The sequence below is a fragment of the Molossus molossus genome, unplaced genomic scaffold, assembly GCF_014108415.1.
Source record: "Molossus molossus isolate mMolMol1 unplaced genomic scaffold, mMolMol1.p scaffold_m16_p_8, whole genome shotgun sequence".
Classification (NCBI taxonomy): Eukaryota; Metazoa; Chordata; class Mammalia; order Chiroptera; family Molossidae; genus Molossus; species Molossus molossus.
The window spans coordinates 85,401,771-85,418,671 of record NW_023425402.1 but is presented as its reverse complement, the minus strand read 5'-3'; the positions used below and the strand labels follow the sequence as shown (position 1 = coordinate 85,418,671).

Genomic DNA, 16,901 nt, shown 5'->3' with positions numbered 1-16,901 from the left:
ATTATATTCACCCAGTAAAAGGTCAACTTCATTTAGTAAAGTGTAGTTTTGTTTTATGCTTTCTTTTTGTTTTGCTATTGTAGCTTTTGTTAATGGCTATTTAGATCACAGGTGACCCACTGTGGGGCGTGAGTTTTCCTTGTGGCAGTGTTACTCCAAAGCAGGACAGGGTAGTAGATCTCAAGAGTTTCTTTCAGAAATACAGTTAATCCAGGTAGCTATTGCCGTGAAAGTGCTGTGTAACAAATGACCCCTAAACTAAGTAGCTTAGAATAATAGCAATTTACACTCACGAATCTAAAGGGGCAGCTAGGAGAGCTTGGCCATATGCTGCATGTCTTTATGCCCCAGTCTGTTCCACATGCCTCTCAACCTCTTTGGACAAGTGGGCTTCACTGGAATATGTTATTATGAGGATGGCACAGAGACATTCATAGACATGTAAGTCCTAATGACTAGGCTTGGAATTGACAACCTGTTTTCCGTCTACATTCTTTGGCAAAAACAAGTCAAATGGCAAAGCTCAAGTTCAAAGGACAAGGCAAAACCTCCCACTCCTAGTGAAGTCAAGACGAAGGTGAAGATGCTAGGAAAGTAAAGAATTGGAACCAATAATCAATCTATCATAATGATCTTATGATTTACTGTCGCAGAATGAGAAACAGAAATAGATGAGAAACTGTACTTGGTTCAGCTATCCATTTTGCTATATTGAAGGTCCTGGCTCCATGTATTAAGAGTATCATTTTGGAAGTTTTGTATATAGGAATTAAAAAATTGATGTGCTAAATATGTGTGATTATATAACCTCTAAAGCAGCGTTTTCCTAATTGTGTTTAGTAACGTTATGGGGTGTAAATCCCACTAACTAAAAAATAGAATAAAATAAATAGCAGAGTGAATTCATTTAATGAGGTAAGGGTATTTTTTAATGAAAACATTTGCTTCTGTTATGGATACACACCTATCTGTGGACTGGGTCACGCTATGAAAGGCATTTCTTTATAGTGGTTTAAAAAGCTTGAAAGCCACTGCTTTAAATTATTTTCTAACTATAAGATGTTATTCAGTCTAGGATATTCTCCTTTTCAGAAATATTCCTTTGGTGGTACAAGCCATCTGTTTTGAAAATGAATGATTTCTTTAGTGCTAGTTATTTCCTTTGTACAGATGTCTAATACAGGAGTAGTTTCCTTTCAAATCAATCAACGATTAAGGCAGTTTTAATGGACAGGTGCCTTAATTTATATGCTGTTAACACCCATGACTGTGGTTACTGGTGGCCCATGCTTGAGATGATTTTTAAAGTAATGGTAATATTTACCTTCTCCATTTAGCTTGCTCACTGCTAGCTTCCTGATGCTGGTTTAGAATAAAAGCACCTTCCAGTTATATTTCCCAATAATATACTGTTACCTTGTGTCAGAAAGATTTATTATCAGCTTATCATTTTCTGGTTTTAATGTTTGCGTCATCCTGTCTGTGTGAACTGTGGCCTATGGAGAGGAGCTGAGGCTCCAGCCCGCAGCAGCTGTGCTGTGCAGTCTCCTCCCAAAGGCAGTGTTTCTGCAGTCGGCTCATCCGCTTGCTCTGTGCGCTTACCTGAGCAGGTAGGTCTGAATGCGCTCGCTGACAGCCAGGCCACAGTGCGGAGACCAGCCCGGGGCTCTAGGTCACCTCTTACAGGGAGAATGCTCAAGAGAAGGAGACTTACCAGTGGCTCATTACTTATTCATACATTAATTTTAGGATTGTTTAATGCAAAAAATTAACACGGTTTCTATGGGTTTAGGCAGTTAATACAGGCTTTTTTTTTTTTAACAGTAAGAGAAGGTAAAAAAAATAATTATATGTTTTAAATAGCTTGCCTTACAGGTGCTTTTTAAAATGTTTCCCTTTTATGGAAAATTTACCTATGGAAAGTTAGGAAATTTGAAAGGTTGAAATATAATTTTTTAAATCTCCTTTTCTTGTACATAAAGAAGGAAATTCCATGTTGTGTACTTGGCTAGTTTTAGTATGATAAAAAAAAAAAGTCTTCCTTGACATTTTTACAGGTTTGAAATTAAAATGTATCATATTGTTACCATAATAAATTACAGAACTAAAATCTGATTTGTACAACTATTATTTGGTAATAATAATCCTAGCACATTTCTGAATGACTTCGCACTTTAGTGTGTGTGTGCCTGTATGTTTATACATGCCATATATTAGATCAATTAACTTAAGAATCTTTCAGTTATGATTATTGAAATCTGATACGTATTATCTTATGAATGTACACATAGCAGAAACACGTTCAGGTATAGTCTATTGACCACAATATTGCTGTAGATTGTTTTTCTCTCTTATCTATGGGTCTATGGTGATGTATGAGCAAACAAATAGATTTAGCTACACTTCCTGTTTCTTTAGGATGGAAACAGTTTGCTTCCAGTGATGTCTCACCCCAGGAATCATGACCTAAACATTTGGAAATTCTGTTTCTCTGCTGCCCCTTGTCTCTTGCTGTCTTTTAAAATAAGTATTTTTCAAAAATATGCTTAGTATTTTAATAAATATTATTGGATAAGTTTCAGAGCTACAAACATATTTTTGGAATAAAATTTTTATCAAGTCCTAATTTTGTTTCCAAATTTGTAGAGTAGAATAACTTTGTATGGGTTAAGTTCAGAAATATAGCAAAAGTGTGATTTTAATATAAAGACAAAAATAACTCATGTAAATAATTATAAAAGCAAAATAAACACAAGTAATATAAATATATTAGTAATTATTCACCAATACTTTTTAAAGTTTCACTTGAAACTTAATTTGTAGACAATACCTTTAATTTTATTAAATATATTTTTTCTTGTTATGAAAGTGAAACATTCCCATAACACAAAACTTGGAAGATGTAGAAGTCATAGAGAAGAAAGCAAAACTCACCCATCAGTTCACCACCCAGGAAAAATTATTGCTAAAATTTGGTGTTATATGTCATTTTTGTTGTAATTATTTTTGTTTTTGAGTTTTAATTTCAGTATATCTAAGTAAACTATAATGAGAATTTAGAGTATATCATTCAATTCTATTTGATTTATTTTATTTTAATGTTTTCCTTCTTTGTTCCCCTCCCCCACCTCCTTTCCCTCTGCCTGTGGTGACACTCAAGAGCGCATTTTTCACATTAATTTAAACATATGTGTATTCTTAAAGCTTTATGATGTTTCTTATACATTTTCTTAATATGCTCTTAATATTCCCCTTGAATGTTTACTTATTTGATTAACATCATGCACAAGATGCTATTTTGCAAATCTTAACTTATTCCAGCCTCAGAAAATCCCAGGAAATAGATTATTTTTCCACATAAGAAAACTGAAGGCCCAAGAGGTTGGGTAGCATGTCCAAGTCTGCAGAACCAGTGAATGGCCAAGCCCAGACTTGAACAGGGGCAGCTGGACACAAAAGGCCGTGTTGCTCAGCCCTCAGCTCCACCCTCCCAAGTTCAAAACTGAAGTCCTGACTTCCTCCTGCTTCCTGTCCTTCTCCATCCACCATCTTTCCCATCTCAGTACATGGGACCTCCACTCCGCAAGCTGTTCAACACCAAAAGCCTTACTATTTCCCTTAACAACTTTCTCCCAACCCACGTTCAGTCTGTGGTCAAAACTCTGCCCGCTGTATCTCAGAACCTATCCCAGCTTGACCAGCACGCTCCACAGTCACAGCCGCTGCCCTGGCCAACTCACCATCTCCTCCCACAGGGTATTGCAGCAGCTTCCTCATCGTGGCCTCACTTTTGTCCTAGCCCTCTGCCTTTGTTCTCAACACAGCAGCCACAGCGCGTTTGCTAGAAAGGGTCAGATCACGTGGCTGAGTTCAAAATGCTTTGCTACCTCTCTTCTCACGCAAAGGTAACGCTGAAATTCTTACTGTAACCTCCAAGGTCCTATTCAGCAGCCGTGTGCAGTGTCTCTGGTGTCCCCAGCTGTTTTTCTGTTTTGCTCACCCTGCTCCAACCACACAGACCTGTGCCATTTTGCAAACACACGAGGCAGGCTCCCACCTCAGAACCTTCGCTGCACCCTCTAGCTGGGTTGCACTTACTCCAGATGCCCACGTGGTGGTCAGCTCCTCACCTCTTTCAGGTCAACTTCAGTCACTCTCTTATTTTAGTCTTCCATGGCTACCTTATCTTTAATTTCAGTCCTCTCCCCAAACATTCCGTATCTTGCTTCCCTGCTTTATTTTTTTTTCCTTAGCAACAATTGCAATCTAATATCTTATTTATTTATCATCTTTATTTTCTGTGCCCCACCCCCAAGTGGAATGTAAGTTGCACACGGGCGGGAAGTTTGCTGTGTCTGTCCACCACTCCTTCAGCACCCAGTGCCTGGCAGAGGGAAAGCATCCACTCAATATTTATTGAAAGAGAATGAGTGGATTTCTATTTCTTGTATTTTACCTTAATGTATGTGGTATTCTTCCACTCGCTTCACAGATCAGTGATTCGCTTTTCAGTTGCACCTATTCTCTTTTATAATTTATGCATTTCCGAAATGTCTGATTTCCTTTTCTGTACTCTAATTTGATTTTCTCGCCCGCCTTTACTAAATTTTGTTTCAAGTTCTCATTTTTCTGCCACCTTTTCTAATTGACGTGGCCTCTCTCTCTGTGCTGTTACTGTATTTGCTTACATGGGAAAAATTTCCTTTCGTAGGCAAGTCTGTTCACAGTGCTTGCTTCCAATTCTTAAATGGTTTGACTTTTCTCAAGCCCAATTTTTAAAAATGTATTTTTTTTTATCAGTGGCATGTCAATTCTAAAACTAGATATGCCAGGATAATTTAAAACTCAACTCTATGTTTGATTTTTTGTTGTTGTTGAATGTATTACAGATGCTCCCCTTTTTCCTCATTGACCCCCTCCTTCCTGCTCCCACCTCCCCCCTTGTATTTGATTTGCATAAAGCTAATTATTAGACCTTTACTGGCTCAGCTTCCCAATTCTTGAGATCCTAAATCTCATACCTTTCACAAGCAACTAATGCTTCTCTGCAAGTAATTTGTTTTTTCGAAGAAGATACACGGGTAGTGCATTTTATGAACACTTGAATATCATAGACCATTTTTTACAGCTCCATAAAGACATATTTCCTGCATATAAAATTTTTGGTTTCAAAAGTTTCTCCTCACATCTCTCAATATACTACTCTGTTAAGGTAAGGAATTTGGTATTTCTGAGAGGTTTGAAGTCAGCCTTATAGTCATCCCTGTGAAGGTACCTTATTTGGGGGTTTTGGATTTGTAGGGGAAAACCAAATCACATCGCTTACAAAGTTAAATTCTAGACCGTATTAGCTGTGAATACAAGAACTACCTGGTGTCTTCAAGTAGACATGCAAAGTAGAACTCAGCGCATTTCAACAGTTTCTGAGAAATACTGAGGGGACCCCTGGCAGTTAGCAACCCTCTCCTGCCTGGGGGGGTCTCACCAGATTAGCATGTTCAGTCTTGCTCTACTCACTGCTCTTTAAATGGAGTCTTGGAACAACATCCTTTCAGAAGAGCTTATCCTCACCATTAGTTTTTTATTTTAGGGCATAGTTTAAAAAGGTGAGGCTCTCTTGGCTTAAAGCCAAAGCAGAGTCAACAAGTTCCCAGTCCCATCTAGCCGGAGGGCGCAGTTCGGGCCCCTGAACAAGCATGTTCTATATTTGAGGACTATTAATGCTTTCACGTAGCGTGAATGACTTTTTCCTGGCACACTTCAACTCTTGTATCTCCCTGTGCGTCATAGACCCGTGACATTTTATAAACTCTACTGGCTGCATTGGCTGACAATGTTTTCTTTATGCTGCTCAAATGGTCACAGATTGGTCAAGAACCATCTACAACCTTAAAAGTTTACTAAAAGTTCAAGTGCAGAAGTTTCCGTTGGACCATACCATTTTTATAATGTTCTCTAAAGTGCAATAAGAAATCATGAAACTGTAAATATTGATTAACACAAAGTTTAGTTGCAATTTTAGGTCTATATTATTTTTAAATCCCCTGCCTTAATTCAATCAGGTATTATACATTTGAAAGTTTTTCTTGCAAAAGCAAGTACAGAATAGCCATAGAGAGTTCTAGAACAATCAAGTTTTGAATTATTATGTCTCATTTCGCAATTTCTAATTTTACATTATGTGGTAAATGCAAATCACCCCATAGAAGAAACACAAAGTCACTTAAAAAAAAATCCAAACACGCTAACCAGGCATTGAAATTCTGACTTCTTTCTGGGTCAAGGACAATTATTTATTATTAGATTCAAGTGGCCCCTGACTTGAATTGCCCAGTTAAACAGGTCCACATTTTCTGCTTGGAGCTGCTTTTGCAGGTCTTTTTATTTGGCTTGTACATCTGGGTGAGGACACACCAGCACCTATACTTGATGAGAGGTTTTGCACTACTGCAGCTCCGGGCTATTCCACTGTTATTTCCTTGAAGGGCTGTCAGTTTCCTTGAGGTAAAGGACAGGGGATCTTAATTTCTCCCAAAATTTGTAACAGGGGTTAGGTGATTTTCTCCTCAAGAGTTTGGGTATGCTGAGAAATTACTCATCTTATCCTATGTAACTCCTGCCTCTCCCAATCTCTGTGCACCTGGATACCTGGGAGAGCAACTTGGCTTTTAAAAGGCTATGACTTTTCTCTTTCTACATCATGATCATCTCCCTACATCATGATTGACTCTCGACACCATGATTGCCTCTTTTTAAGGGCACTTTGGGCCTCCTTTTCTTTTACTTCATAACTAATTTCCACACCTGATTGCAAAGAGAACATTTTCTATTAAATATACTCTCTGTACCTTCATTCATGTTCTTTCATTCATATTCTTTACCTTTTATGAAACAGTGGTGAAGACAGAACTGATTTTTTTCTTGGCTGAGAAGCTATGTGCTTGAGTCAAAAAATCTAAAAGTAAACCAAAAAGAAAGGAAAAAAATAAGATAGTTCAGCTTATTGAAATATATAGCTTCAAAGAAACCAGGGATGTTTCTGTCTTTTATTATTGGTATCATTGTTGTTGTTATTATTTTTATATTGTATGTCTCTAGTCAAACAAAAAAATCCTTCCATGTATACTTTTACCAATGCCAATTTATTACCTCAATCATTTCTTTTTTAGTTTTTCACCTACAAGACAACAATTATTGTATAGAGGTTGCCCTCTGAATATCCATGAAAAATAACACTTAGGATGCACAAGTCACAGAACACCAGGTTTGCAGCTCTTTCCTGCCTCGACTGTAAGAAGAGCATAATCATGACATTGCGAGGTGAAATAGGGTGAAGAACACATTTGTTGGAAGGGAGAGGGTTAAGGAGCTGAAAGTCCATTATTGGATCATTTATGTGGACCAACAACATCATTAAGAATTTTGGCAAGGATAGCCTTGGAGAAAGTGATAGGAGGGAGCTAATATCTTCAAGGAATAGAGACATGACATGGGAGTCTATAGATGTCTGTAGCAAGAGGGGATACAGTTTGAACACAGCTTCATAGCTTGCAGAGAGTGGAGTTTAGAAAGGAAAGAGGGACAATGCTATGCAATGACAAAGAGTACTAGAGGACATTTACTTTTCCTCCAGGTCCTATAGTATAAAGGGGTTCTCTGGATACAGGAGAGAAACCTGCCACCTTTGGTAGAGCACAGGGTATGAAGTATCCTCAGAGGAGAGACAGTTTTAGTGAGAACCAAGTCTGGAAAGCATTTAGAAAAGAGTTTGAGGAAGTAGGGTGATGACCACGAGCTCCAAAGGGAACACTTGGAAGGGCTTTGTGAGTAATGGTACTTTAAGAGATGGGTTCAGGTTAGAAGTTATATACAATAACAGTACGGAGATGAGAGACGGATGCTTGATAAAGCCAGGGACAAGGGGCACGGTGGGATTAGTGTGGCCAACCTTTCACTGGGACATTGGGAGCATTCTACCGGTAAATTCCTGTCCTGCTAGACAGATCTACTTAAAACTATAACTCCTACCAATATATTTTCATTCAAATGTCATTTTCAAACATTGGGTGATTAGATCATTTGCACAGAAGTGTTTGCTTAACTAGATAATTAATGAGAGATTTATTAACTTTCCATTTTACTGTTGTATGTTCAACTTGGATAATTTACAGATATATATATACAGATAACAATCATTTCCAGCTAGCTAAAATTTTTAAGCTGGAAGAAAAGAAACAAAACTACTATTATATCATATTCTTAGATAAACATTCAACTCATGATAGCATCATAGGACATTTATTTAAACAAGTCAATCTAAAAACAAATGATAAAACTTTATAAAATACACACACACAAATGATGTGTCATATTCTTTAAATTGTGCAGAAAAATTATTCTATGGAGGTGTTATTAACAATAACAATTTCCAAGACACTATGCTTAAGGCTCCATTTCTCCGAAATCAGGTTGTAAAAATATGGGAGGGGAAGCCTCTGAGTTGTTTGTTTTGATCTGGAAACCTAACATTTTAGATGCACAAAGAACAAGGCATACAACGTTGTCAAATGACTTTTTCATCTTCTATAAAGTAAGTCTTTCAAAATTGAACAAGTCCCCCCCCCCACCACCTTCTCTTACTGGTGTTCTGGACCCAGTTTCCACTGAGCGAACGAACCTATTCAAGATGATATCAGTAGGAATGATTTTTTGACTGGTAGTAATTAATTAACACACACTTCTAAATAGTGATTGGGGTGTTTTGCTTGGTTCCTTTAATATGTCAACAGAATAAGTAAAAGAAAGAAGGAAAAGGGAAAAATAGTGAGAAAAAAAAAGTCTAAGTAGAAGATTAGTAACTTAACTGAGAGTTTAGTGGAGTGTACCCTTAAATTTCATAGTAAAAAAAATCATTCTTTTAGTGAAATTATAATTCAAGGATTGCTTAGTTCGATAACCTCCTTTTCGTCTACTCTTTGTTCTTTCATAAAATGGGCCTGGGTGTCTACTAAAATAAATCTTGCAATTCATTTGGTATGAATAAGTTTCCTCCTGGGAACAGAAGGCAGAAAGGGGGAGAGGTGTTTTAAATTCATTAAAATATGCATTTTAGTTTCTAAATATTTTATTCATCCAGTTTTAGTTCTGGATACATTTGGATTTCTGTGAGGTCTTGATCTGTACTGTCAACCTAGAGGGAATGGGAAGAGTTGAAAAGGAATGCCAACTCCGGGAATTCTAAGGCTTGTTTTATTTTCTGGCAGTTTCATCGTATAATGTCAGGTTGTTCAATGATTGCCAGAAATTTAGATGCTTCCTCCAAACTACCCTCCATTTATCTAATCTATCTATCTGTTTTCCTATCTATCTCTATTATATTTAATAGATACACATCCATAATACTATATATAGTAAAATATACTGCAAATTCCCTAATTTATCTGCTACTTAGAGAATCATATAAAAACAAAAGGGAATTTTTTTAAAGAACTTTATTTTATTTTATTTTTTTTGTTAATCCTCACCTGAGGATATTTTTCCATTGATTTCTAGATAGAGTGGAAGGGAGGGAGGGAGAGAGAGAGAGAGAAACATCTATGTGAGAGAGACATTGATTGGTTGCCTCCCCCAAGGGCCGGGGATCGAACTGCAACCCAGTACGTGCCCTTGACCAGAATTGAACCTGAGACCTTTTGGTCCACTGAGACCAATGCTCCTACCATTGAGTCAAACTGGCACAAAAAGGACATTTTTAAACTGGGTCCCATGAAGCTTTGAGGTCTTCAGTGAGGCATGAGGAGGTTAGCAGAAGGACACATCACTGCTTTAACAAGATCTTACTTTTATCTGTTTTGCATGGGAAACAATCTTAATGGGTTTTAGAACTTAGACAAAGAAAAAGAGGCCCAGTACCCACAGTCCACAGAGAAGCTCGGGTCCCTGGGTTCTCATCTCAACGCTCTTTTCTCTGTGCCACGGGACTTCCTACCATGTGCTTTGTTCTGCACATTTAAAACCCTTAATAATATGGGCCAGAATACCACACTTCAGTAGTAGGTGCCATTATTCAAGACATTCTCCTTTCTTATATGAAAGTTCAAAGCCTAATGTTCTTGAAAATTATTCACCTGAGTTGATCCTTTCTGCAGTGAAACACACACACACACACACACACAAAACTGGGTTAGTAACAAAGACACTGTCCTAGCAATTGAGACATCAGATCTTATTCCAGCATTAATGATTTTATGAAATGAGCCTCAATTTCTTGCTAGTAAAATGGTCATGTCTTCCATATAAGGAATAATGTTGCTATTTTTGATGTCAAAATGTTAAATGTAATCATGCATAGAATATATGTAGAAGTGCTTTGCAAAGTGGAAGTAAAGGTATGTGTGTTTCTTTCTATTATCACCAATTATAAAATAAAATTGTTTACATGTGATCAAGTGCACAAGCAGGCATTAGTGGATATTACTTCTCTGTAAAAGGCATATTTAAAAGATTTCACTAAGTTATGTCAATTCTAAACTTTTTGGCAATTTGTATCTACCCTTTAGAATGTAAGCTTCCCTTACAAAACTTTCCTTTGAGTGAAGACTATTTTCACAGAGTAAAGCATATGAAAAATTCATCTTCTGACCTTCTCTGAGCTACAAAAGTAGCAATTTTATATATTTCAATCTAGTAATCCAGCTTTTCATTTCTAGCACAGTATCTGTAGATGTTAAAAAAATCATTAAACTCAACTTAGAAACAAAAGCTCTTTCTAAAGTAATTATGTTTCAGCAAGAAGTAATAGGTAAATGTGTTAGAAGTAAGCAAAATCAAATTGTCAATGATTCAGTCTTTTTTTTACCCCCTTCCAGTTTTCTGTGGAAATAAAAGATGGAAGTGTAAACCGATCATGGATTTCGAAGAAAGATTCAACACACAAAGGAAAAAATAAACTGGTGGATAGCCTTCAGAAACGATGTCTTTTTGCCACAATATAATTAACATTTCCTGTGTGGAAAACAGCTGGTCGAATGATGTCCGTGCTTCCCTGTATAGTTTCATGGTGCTCATAATTCTGACCACAGTGGTTGGCAACCTGATAGTTATTATTTCCATATCACACTTCAAGCAACTTCATACCCCAACTAATTGGCTCATTCATTCCATGGCCACTGTGGACTTTCTGCTGGGGTGCCTGGTCATGCCTTATAGCATGGTGAGATCTGTTGAGCACTGCTGGTATTTTGGAGACGTCTTCTGTAAAATTCACACCAGCATTGATATTATGCTGAGCTCAGCATCTATCTTCCACTTGTCCTTCATTTCCATTGACCGCTACTACGCTGTGTGTGACCCATTGAGATACAAAGCCAAGATCAGTATCACGGTTATTTTTGTGATGATCTTCATTAGCTGGAGCATCCCTGCTCTTTTTGCATTTGGAATGATCTTCTTGGAGCTAAACTTCAAAGGAGCTGAGCAGATGTATTACAAACATATTCACTGCGTAGGGGGTTGCTCTGTCTTCTTTAGCAAAACCCCTGGGGTACTGGCTTTTATGACTTCTTTCTATATACCTGGATCTATTATGTTGTGTGTCTATTATAGAATATATTTCATAGCTAAAGGACAGGCAAGATCAATTAATAATGCAAATCAAAAGTTTCAAATTGGATTGGAAGAGAAAAGTGGAATTTCACGAAGCAAAGAAAGAAAAGCTGCAAAGACTTTAGGGATTGTGATGGGAGTTTTCCTAGTATGCTGGTGTCCTTTCTTTGTCTGCACGGTCATGGATCCTTTCCTGGACTATACTATTCCACTCACCTTGAATGATGCGTTGATTTGGTTTGGCTACTTGAACTCTACTTTAAATCCAATGGTTTATGCATTTTTCTATCCCTGGTTCAGAAGAGCACTAAAGATGATCCTATTAGGTAAAATTTTTCAAAAAAATTCATCTAGGTGTAAATTATTTTTAGAATAACATCCATAGAATTATTATACCTTACTGTTTTGCACAACAGCTGGTGATCATATTTATGAACACAGCATAATCAACCGTATGCACCAACTGCAAGGTCTTTGGTCAATTACTTGATTTAAAGAATGTGTAATGAGATATGATAATTACATCTTGCTTCCTATTTGGGATGTAGTAGATCTGATCTTTGCCATTCTTACTATACATATGAAACTTTGCAAGTTCAGAATTTAAGGTCCTACATTTATAAAAACATTTCCTGCTCTTTCATGAATTGTCATGAGATTGAAAGTGGTTCTTTATTCAGTTATTTAGTGGTAGAAACTGCATTTGGAAATGCAAATTGGTGACATTGTCCTATATTTGCTTAAATATATACGGTGGTTTGTTTTTTTAATATATAAAATCAACTAAAAGTACACATAACTTATTTATTAAATAACTATTTATACATACTTTACTATTTATCAAAAATTCTTATTAATATGTATTTTAATTATTTTTTATGTTTATTTTTTATTGTTTTTGTTCTAATTCTTAAAAATCTTCATTTTCATCTTTTTAAGATAAGTATTTCTAATTCTCATACTTGTAGGAAATTTGGAAAATAAAGAAAAATATAAATAAAATATCATATGGAGACAGTCTTTGTAGAGTCATAAATATTTGTCAAGGAAGTAGGGCACATGAACTCCATTTCAGTGTGGATTCTGGTGAGTCACAGTTTCTGTTTAGTTGTACATATCAATAAGAGCTTGAACTTTAACTTAAATATATAGATATACATGAAGAATGATTAGTATTTTTAAATTTAGCAGACTACAAATTGTTCTAACAAAACTCTTATTCAGAGAAATATTTTGGATGCTGCTCTCAAATAATCTACATAAAGTAATAATCAGATTAAGCTAAAACATACATGCATTTTCCACAGTGTTCCAATGCAGGTTATTGAGTACATGAGTATCTGGCCAGCTGTAAAAAGTTTTCAAAAGGAAGTAAATTTGTCTTTGACAGGTCCTGACCTTTCTTCCCCACAGCCTAAAACTCCTCCTTTTAAAACCCCTTTCCTAGTCTCTAAGCTCCTAGTGAATTGACTATGCTCCAATATTCTAACTTGGTTAGAATATTTCATTGGAGATGGTTTTACTGTGAAGTCTTATCAACCTCAGCAATTAATTTGTTTCTCTCTTTGATATTTCCCAGGAGAAAGAAATCACTAGCTCACACAAATTAAATTTATTAGCATATGTATTAATTAAAGTGACTTAGAAGCTTAAAGTTAAGCCACTCACAATGGTTTATCAATGGCACACTTTCCTCTTCATTAATCTATAAATCATATAAGCAATAACTGAGATGATAAACCCTAAAATTTGTTTATTGGTCAACGTTTTCATGATGTGATATGTTAAAGTAGTGTTTCTCAACCCTGGGCTATGAATATAGGCTGAGAAGCTATGATATAAATATAAATAATGTGGATGCTCAGGCCCTGTGTCAAGAAGATGAGCTGTGATTAAGAGGGCAAGCTTGGGAGCCAGATGTCAATGGGTTTAAGTTCTGGCTTCAATATCTATCGGTTCTTATTTGGACACAGTTACTTAAAAAATCTCAACCTTAGTTTACTCACAAGATGAGGACAATGATATTACCTACCTCACTGGACCATTTATTATTAGATGAGACATACCACCTAGTATGGGGCCTTGCACATAAAAACACTCAGCAAACATACATTATTAGCACTGTTTCCTGTCATTTTATCGGTATGTGCTATGGTGGTGGTGCTCACTCAGAATACGCTAAGGTAGTATACACAGAGAAGTTCACATAGGCAAACATTACAGTTTCTTTTAAAAGTCAGTGCAGCCCGGCTGGTGTGGCTCAGGGGGTGAGTATCAGCCTAGGCATCAGGAGGTCCACAGTTTGATTCTCGGTCAGGGTAAATGCCCAGGTTGTGGGCTCCATCCCCAGAGAGGGGCATGCAGGAGGCAGCCAATTGCTGTTTCTCTCTTTCCCTCTCTCTGAACTCAATAAAAACATATTTTAAAAAAAAATAATAATAAAATAAAAGTCAGTGCAGACTTACATCATCCTCTTTCCTAGTAAGTTTCACAATTACAATTATGCAAAAGAATAGCAGAGAGTTACTCCAAGGTCTGCACAGAAGAGGGTTAACCTGGTGACACATTTTTGCATTGTCGGTCTGCCCCGTGTTGGTATTTGGCATATAGTATGTTTAAGACACTGGGAACAGCCTGGCCAGTTTGGCTCAGTAGTTAGACCGTTGGCCTGGGGACCAAAGAGGTGCAGTTCGGTCCAGAGCCCTGGTCGGGGTCGTGCAGGAGGGAACTAGTCAATGTGTCTCTCTCATATTGACCTCTCTCTCTCTCTTTCTCCCTACCACACTATCTGAAGATAAAAAATGGAACAAATTATCCTCGGGTGAGGATTTAAAAAAAAAGACACTGGGAATATTTCTTTCCCTAAAAATTATTTATAAAAAACATGTATTTATATGTACATATATAATATTGCTATTTATCTACAAATATCTACAAAATAACTTATCTACATATGTAATGAATTTGATGAACACTTTATGTAATCCCCACAGCATGTTAGCAGAGAGTCCTGAGGCACCAAGGGGCGTCCTTGGGCTTTGGAACCAGTCAAGCCTGGGTTCAAATCCCAGCTCCCTGCAGAGCCTGTGCTTCCTCTCCTTCGTGCCTTTGCTTCTGCAGCCCCAGTGCCTGAAATGCCTCCTCCCCCACTTGACCTCCCTTAACTGGCTGACATTTACCCATTTGACAGACTCATCTTGAAAGTTATTACCTCTCCAGGAATTTATCTATAATCCCCTTAGACCAGGTAGGTATCTCCCTCTGAATTCCCCAAATATCCCATGCACTCCTTGCCAGTGCTCTTACAGATTATGCTCAAGTGCTCACTGTCTCCACTGCACTGCAAACTGTTAGGTGCTGTGTTTTACTCATCGTTGTACCCTGTGCTTGGCACCACGCCTGTCACCGAGAAGTCACTCTACGTGTGGTTTTTAGGGAAATAAATGAATAGGGAATAATAAGGTGTCCAAGTGTATAGAACTAATACAAGTTAGAGGAAGATTTGAGCTCACATGTATCTGGCTACAAACTCCACCTTCTTTCCTAATTCAGGAAGTAAAGCGAACGACGGGGAAGCTGTGGGATTCATGGTTTTTCTCCAGCCACATTTAAGCAGATGTGCCTATGTGGGTTTAATTTTGGCAATAAACATACATTTTTATGAATATGTACATATGTAGAACATATTTTGCTTCTCTTGCATCAGCTAAAGTTTTCTTCCCCAGATTTACACTTTGCCTTTGCTTAATAGTCTGAGAATTCCCCAAACATTTGGTTTCTCAAATAAAGTTTTGTGATAAATGTTTTCCTATCTCTACTAAGTACAGCTGCTTCCCCAGTGACTTGTAGTGTGAAATGATTTCCCATCATGACCAAGGCGAAACAACAGATGTGTTAATGATGCCCTCTGGTCTCTACTTATTTGGAAGTTGGGCAAATGAAAGCAAAGTGAAAGAGATGTTGATTATACTTGTCTCTTTGGACTTTGGGCTCAAATTGCAGCTTCAGAGTGTCAAACTGTAAATGAAGTGTAGTGGGCATTGGTAAATATCCAATCAACACATTTAATTACCATTATTAGCAATTCTCACAAGACCTTACTTTGAACAAACAGAAGAGTTTGCAAACAGTGATATCATATGCTAGAAATGTGTTGATAACTTTATTTTCGAATGGCTAAGGGTTTTCACCTTTTTATACAAATTCTCCTAAACACAAAAAATTATAAAAGTTTGGGCAATAAGGAAAAACACATGGATCATCCACTGGTTTCTCCTCCATGGTTCATAGTACAAGGAACAATAAAATAAAACACAACAAAACAGAACATCACAGTTAATTTCTCTGCCATGTGGTAGACTCGACTATGACAATGCTAAATTTGAATATGTACAGCTAGATGACTGGGTGAGCTCTATGTAAAAAAGCGAAGTAGAAAATGATGGTTATTACCTGGGTAATCAGGTCATCTAAATTCTCTTCTTTATCACTCCCGTTACCTTGGTCAAATAAGACCAGAAACAAAAGGAACCAGAATCATTGCTTGTAATGTACCTGGAAACGTATCGGTCTGAGTTTATATTAAAATACTGGTGATTATTAACCATTTAGCAATGTTCAAAAGCTGAAAGTAATTTACTACACCTCTTTAAATTTCAGTTTCCTTATTTGTACAATAGGTAATGGGTAACTTTCAGGGTTGTGGTGAAGATTTATTCATTTATTAAATGATTTATTTATTCTCATAAAATTATTTATTGAGCATCTTTTATATGTCATTGTGTTAACTACATGCTAAGGATACAGATGTGAACAAAATCCACATGTCCTCCATCCTTCTGGAATTTCCATGGAAATGAAATAAAGATTTTAAAGTGCAATGAGATTGTATTTGTCAAGTGACTGCATGATGCACAATGGACAGTTCATAGCACATGGTTAATCAGTTAGAATTATTATTATTGTTATTATTTACAGTTCACTTGGTCATTGTCAATCTTGTTCACAGTTGCAGAGATAGAATTAAAAATATATTCCTGGCTGAAGGGCTTAAGAAGTATATATTGGTAGTTACAAAATAGCCATGGGCATGTAAAGTACAACATACAGAATATAGTCAATAATATTGAGATAAATATGTATAATGCCAATTGGGCACTGGAACTATCATAGGCAAGTAAAGTATATGATTGTCTAACCACTAAGCTGTACACCTGGAACCAATGCAAAATAATGTTTAAAGTAAATTGTTGTTGGGGGGGATAAAAAGAAATATATATATATATATATATATATAT

The 16,901-nt window shown here is 36.7% G+C and overlaps 1 protein-coding gene across 1 annotated transcript; it reads left to right on the top strand.

Annotated features, from left to right (window-relative positions):
* The first annotated feature begins 10,972 nt into the window (after nt 1-10,972).
* Nucleotides 10,973-11,980, top strand: TAAR1 (trace amine associated receptor 1). Its single transcript, XM_036249453.1, has one exon. It carries the CDS (start codon nt 10,973-10,975, stop codon nt 11,978-11,980), a length of 1,008 nt encoding a protein of 335 aa, XP_036105346.1.
* The last annotated feature ends 4,921 nt before the right edge of the window (nt 11,981-16,901 follow it).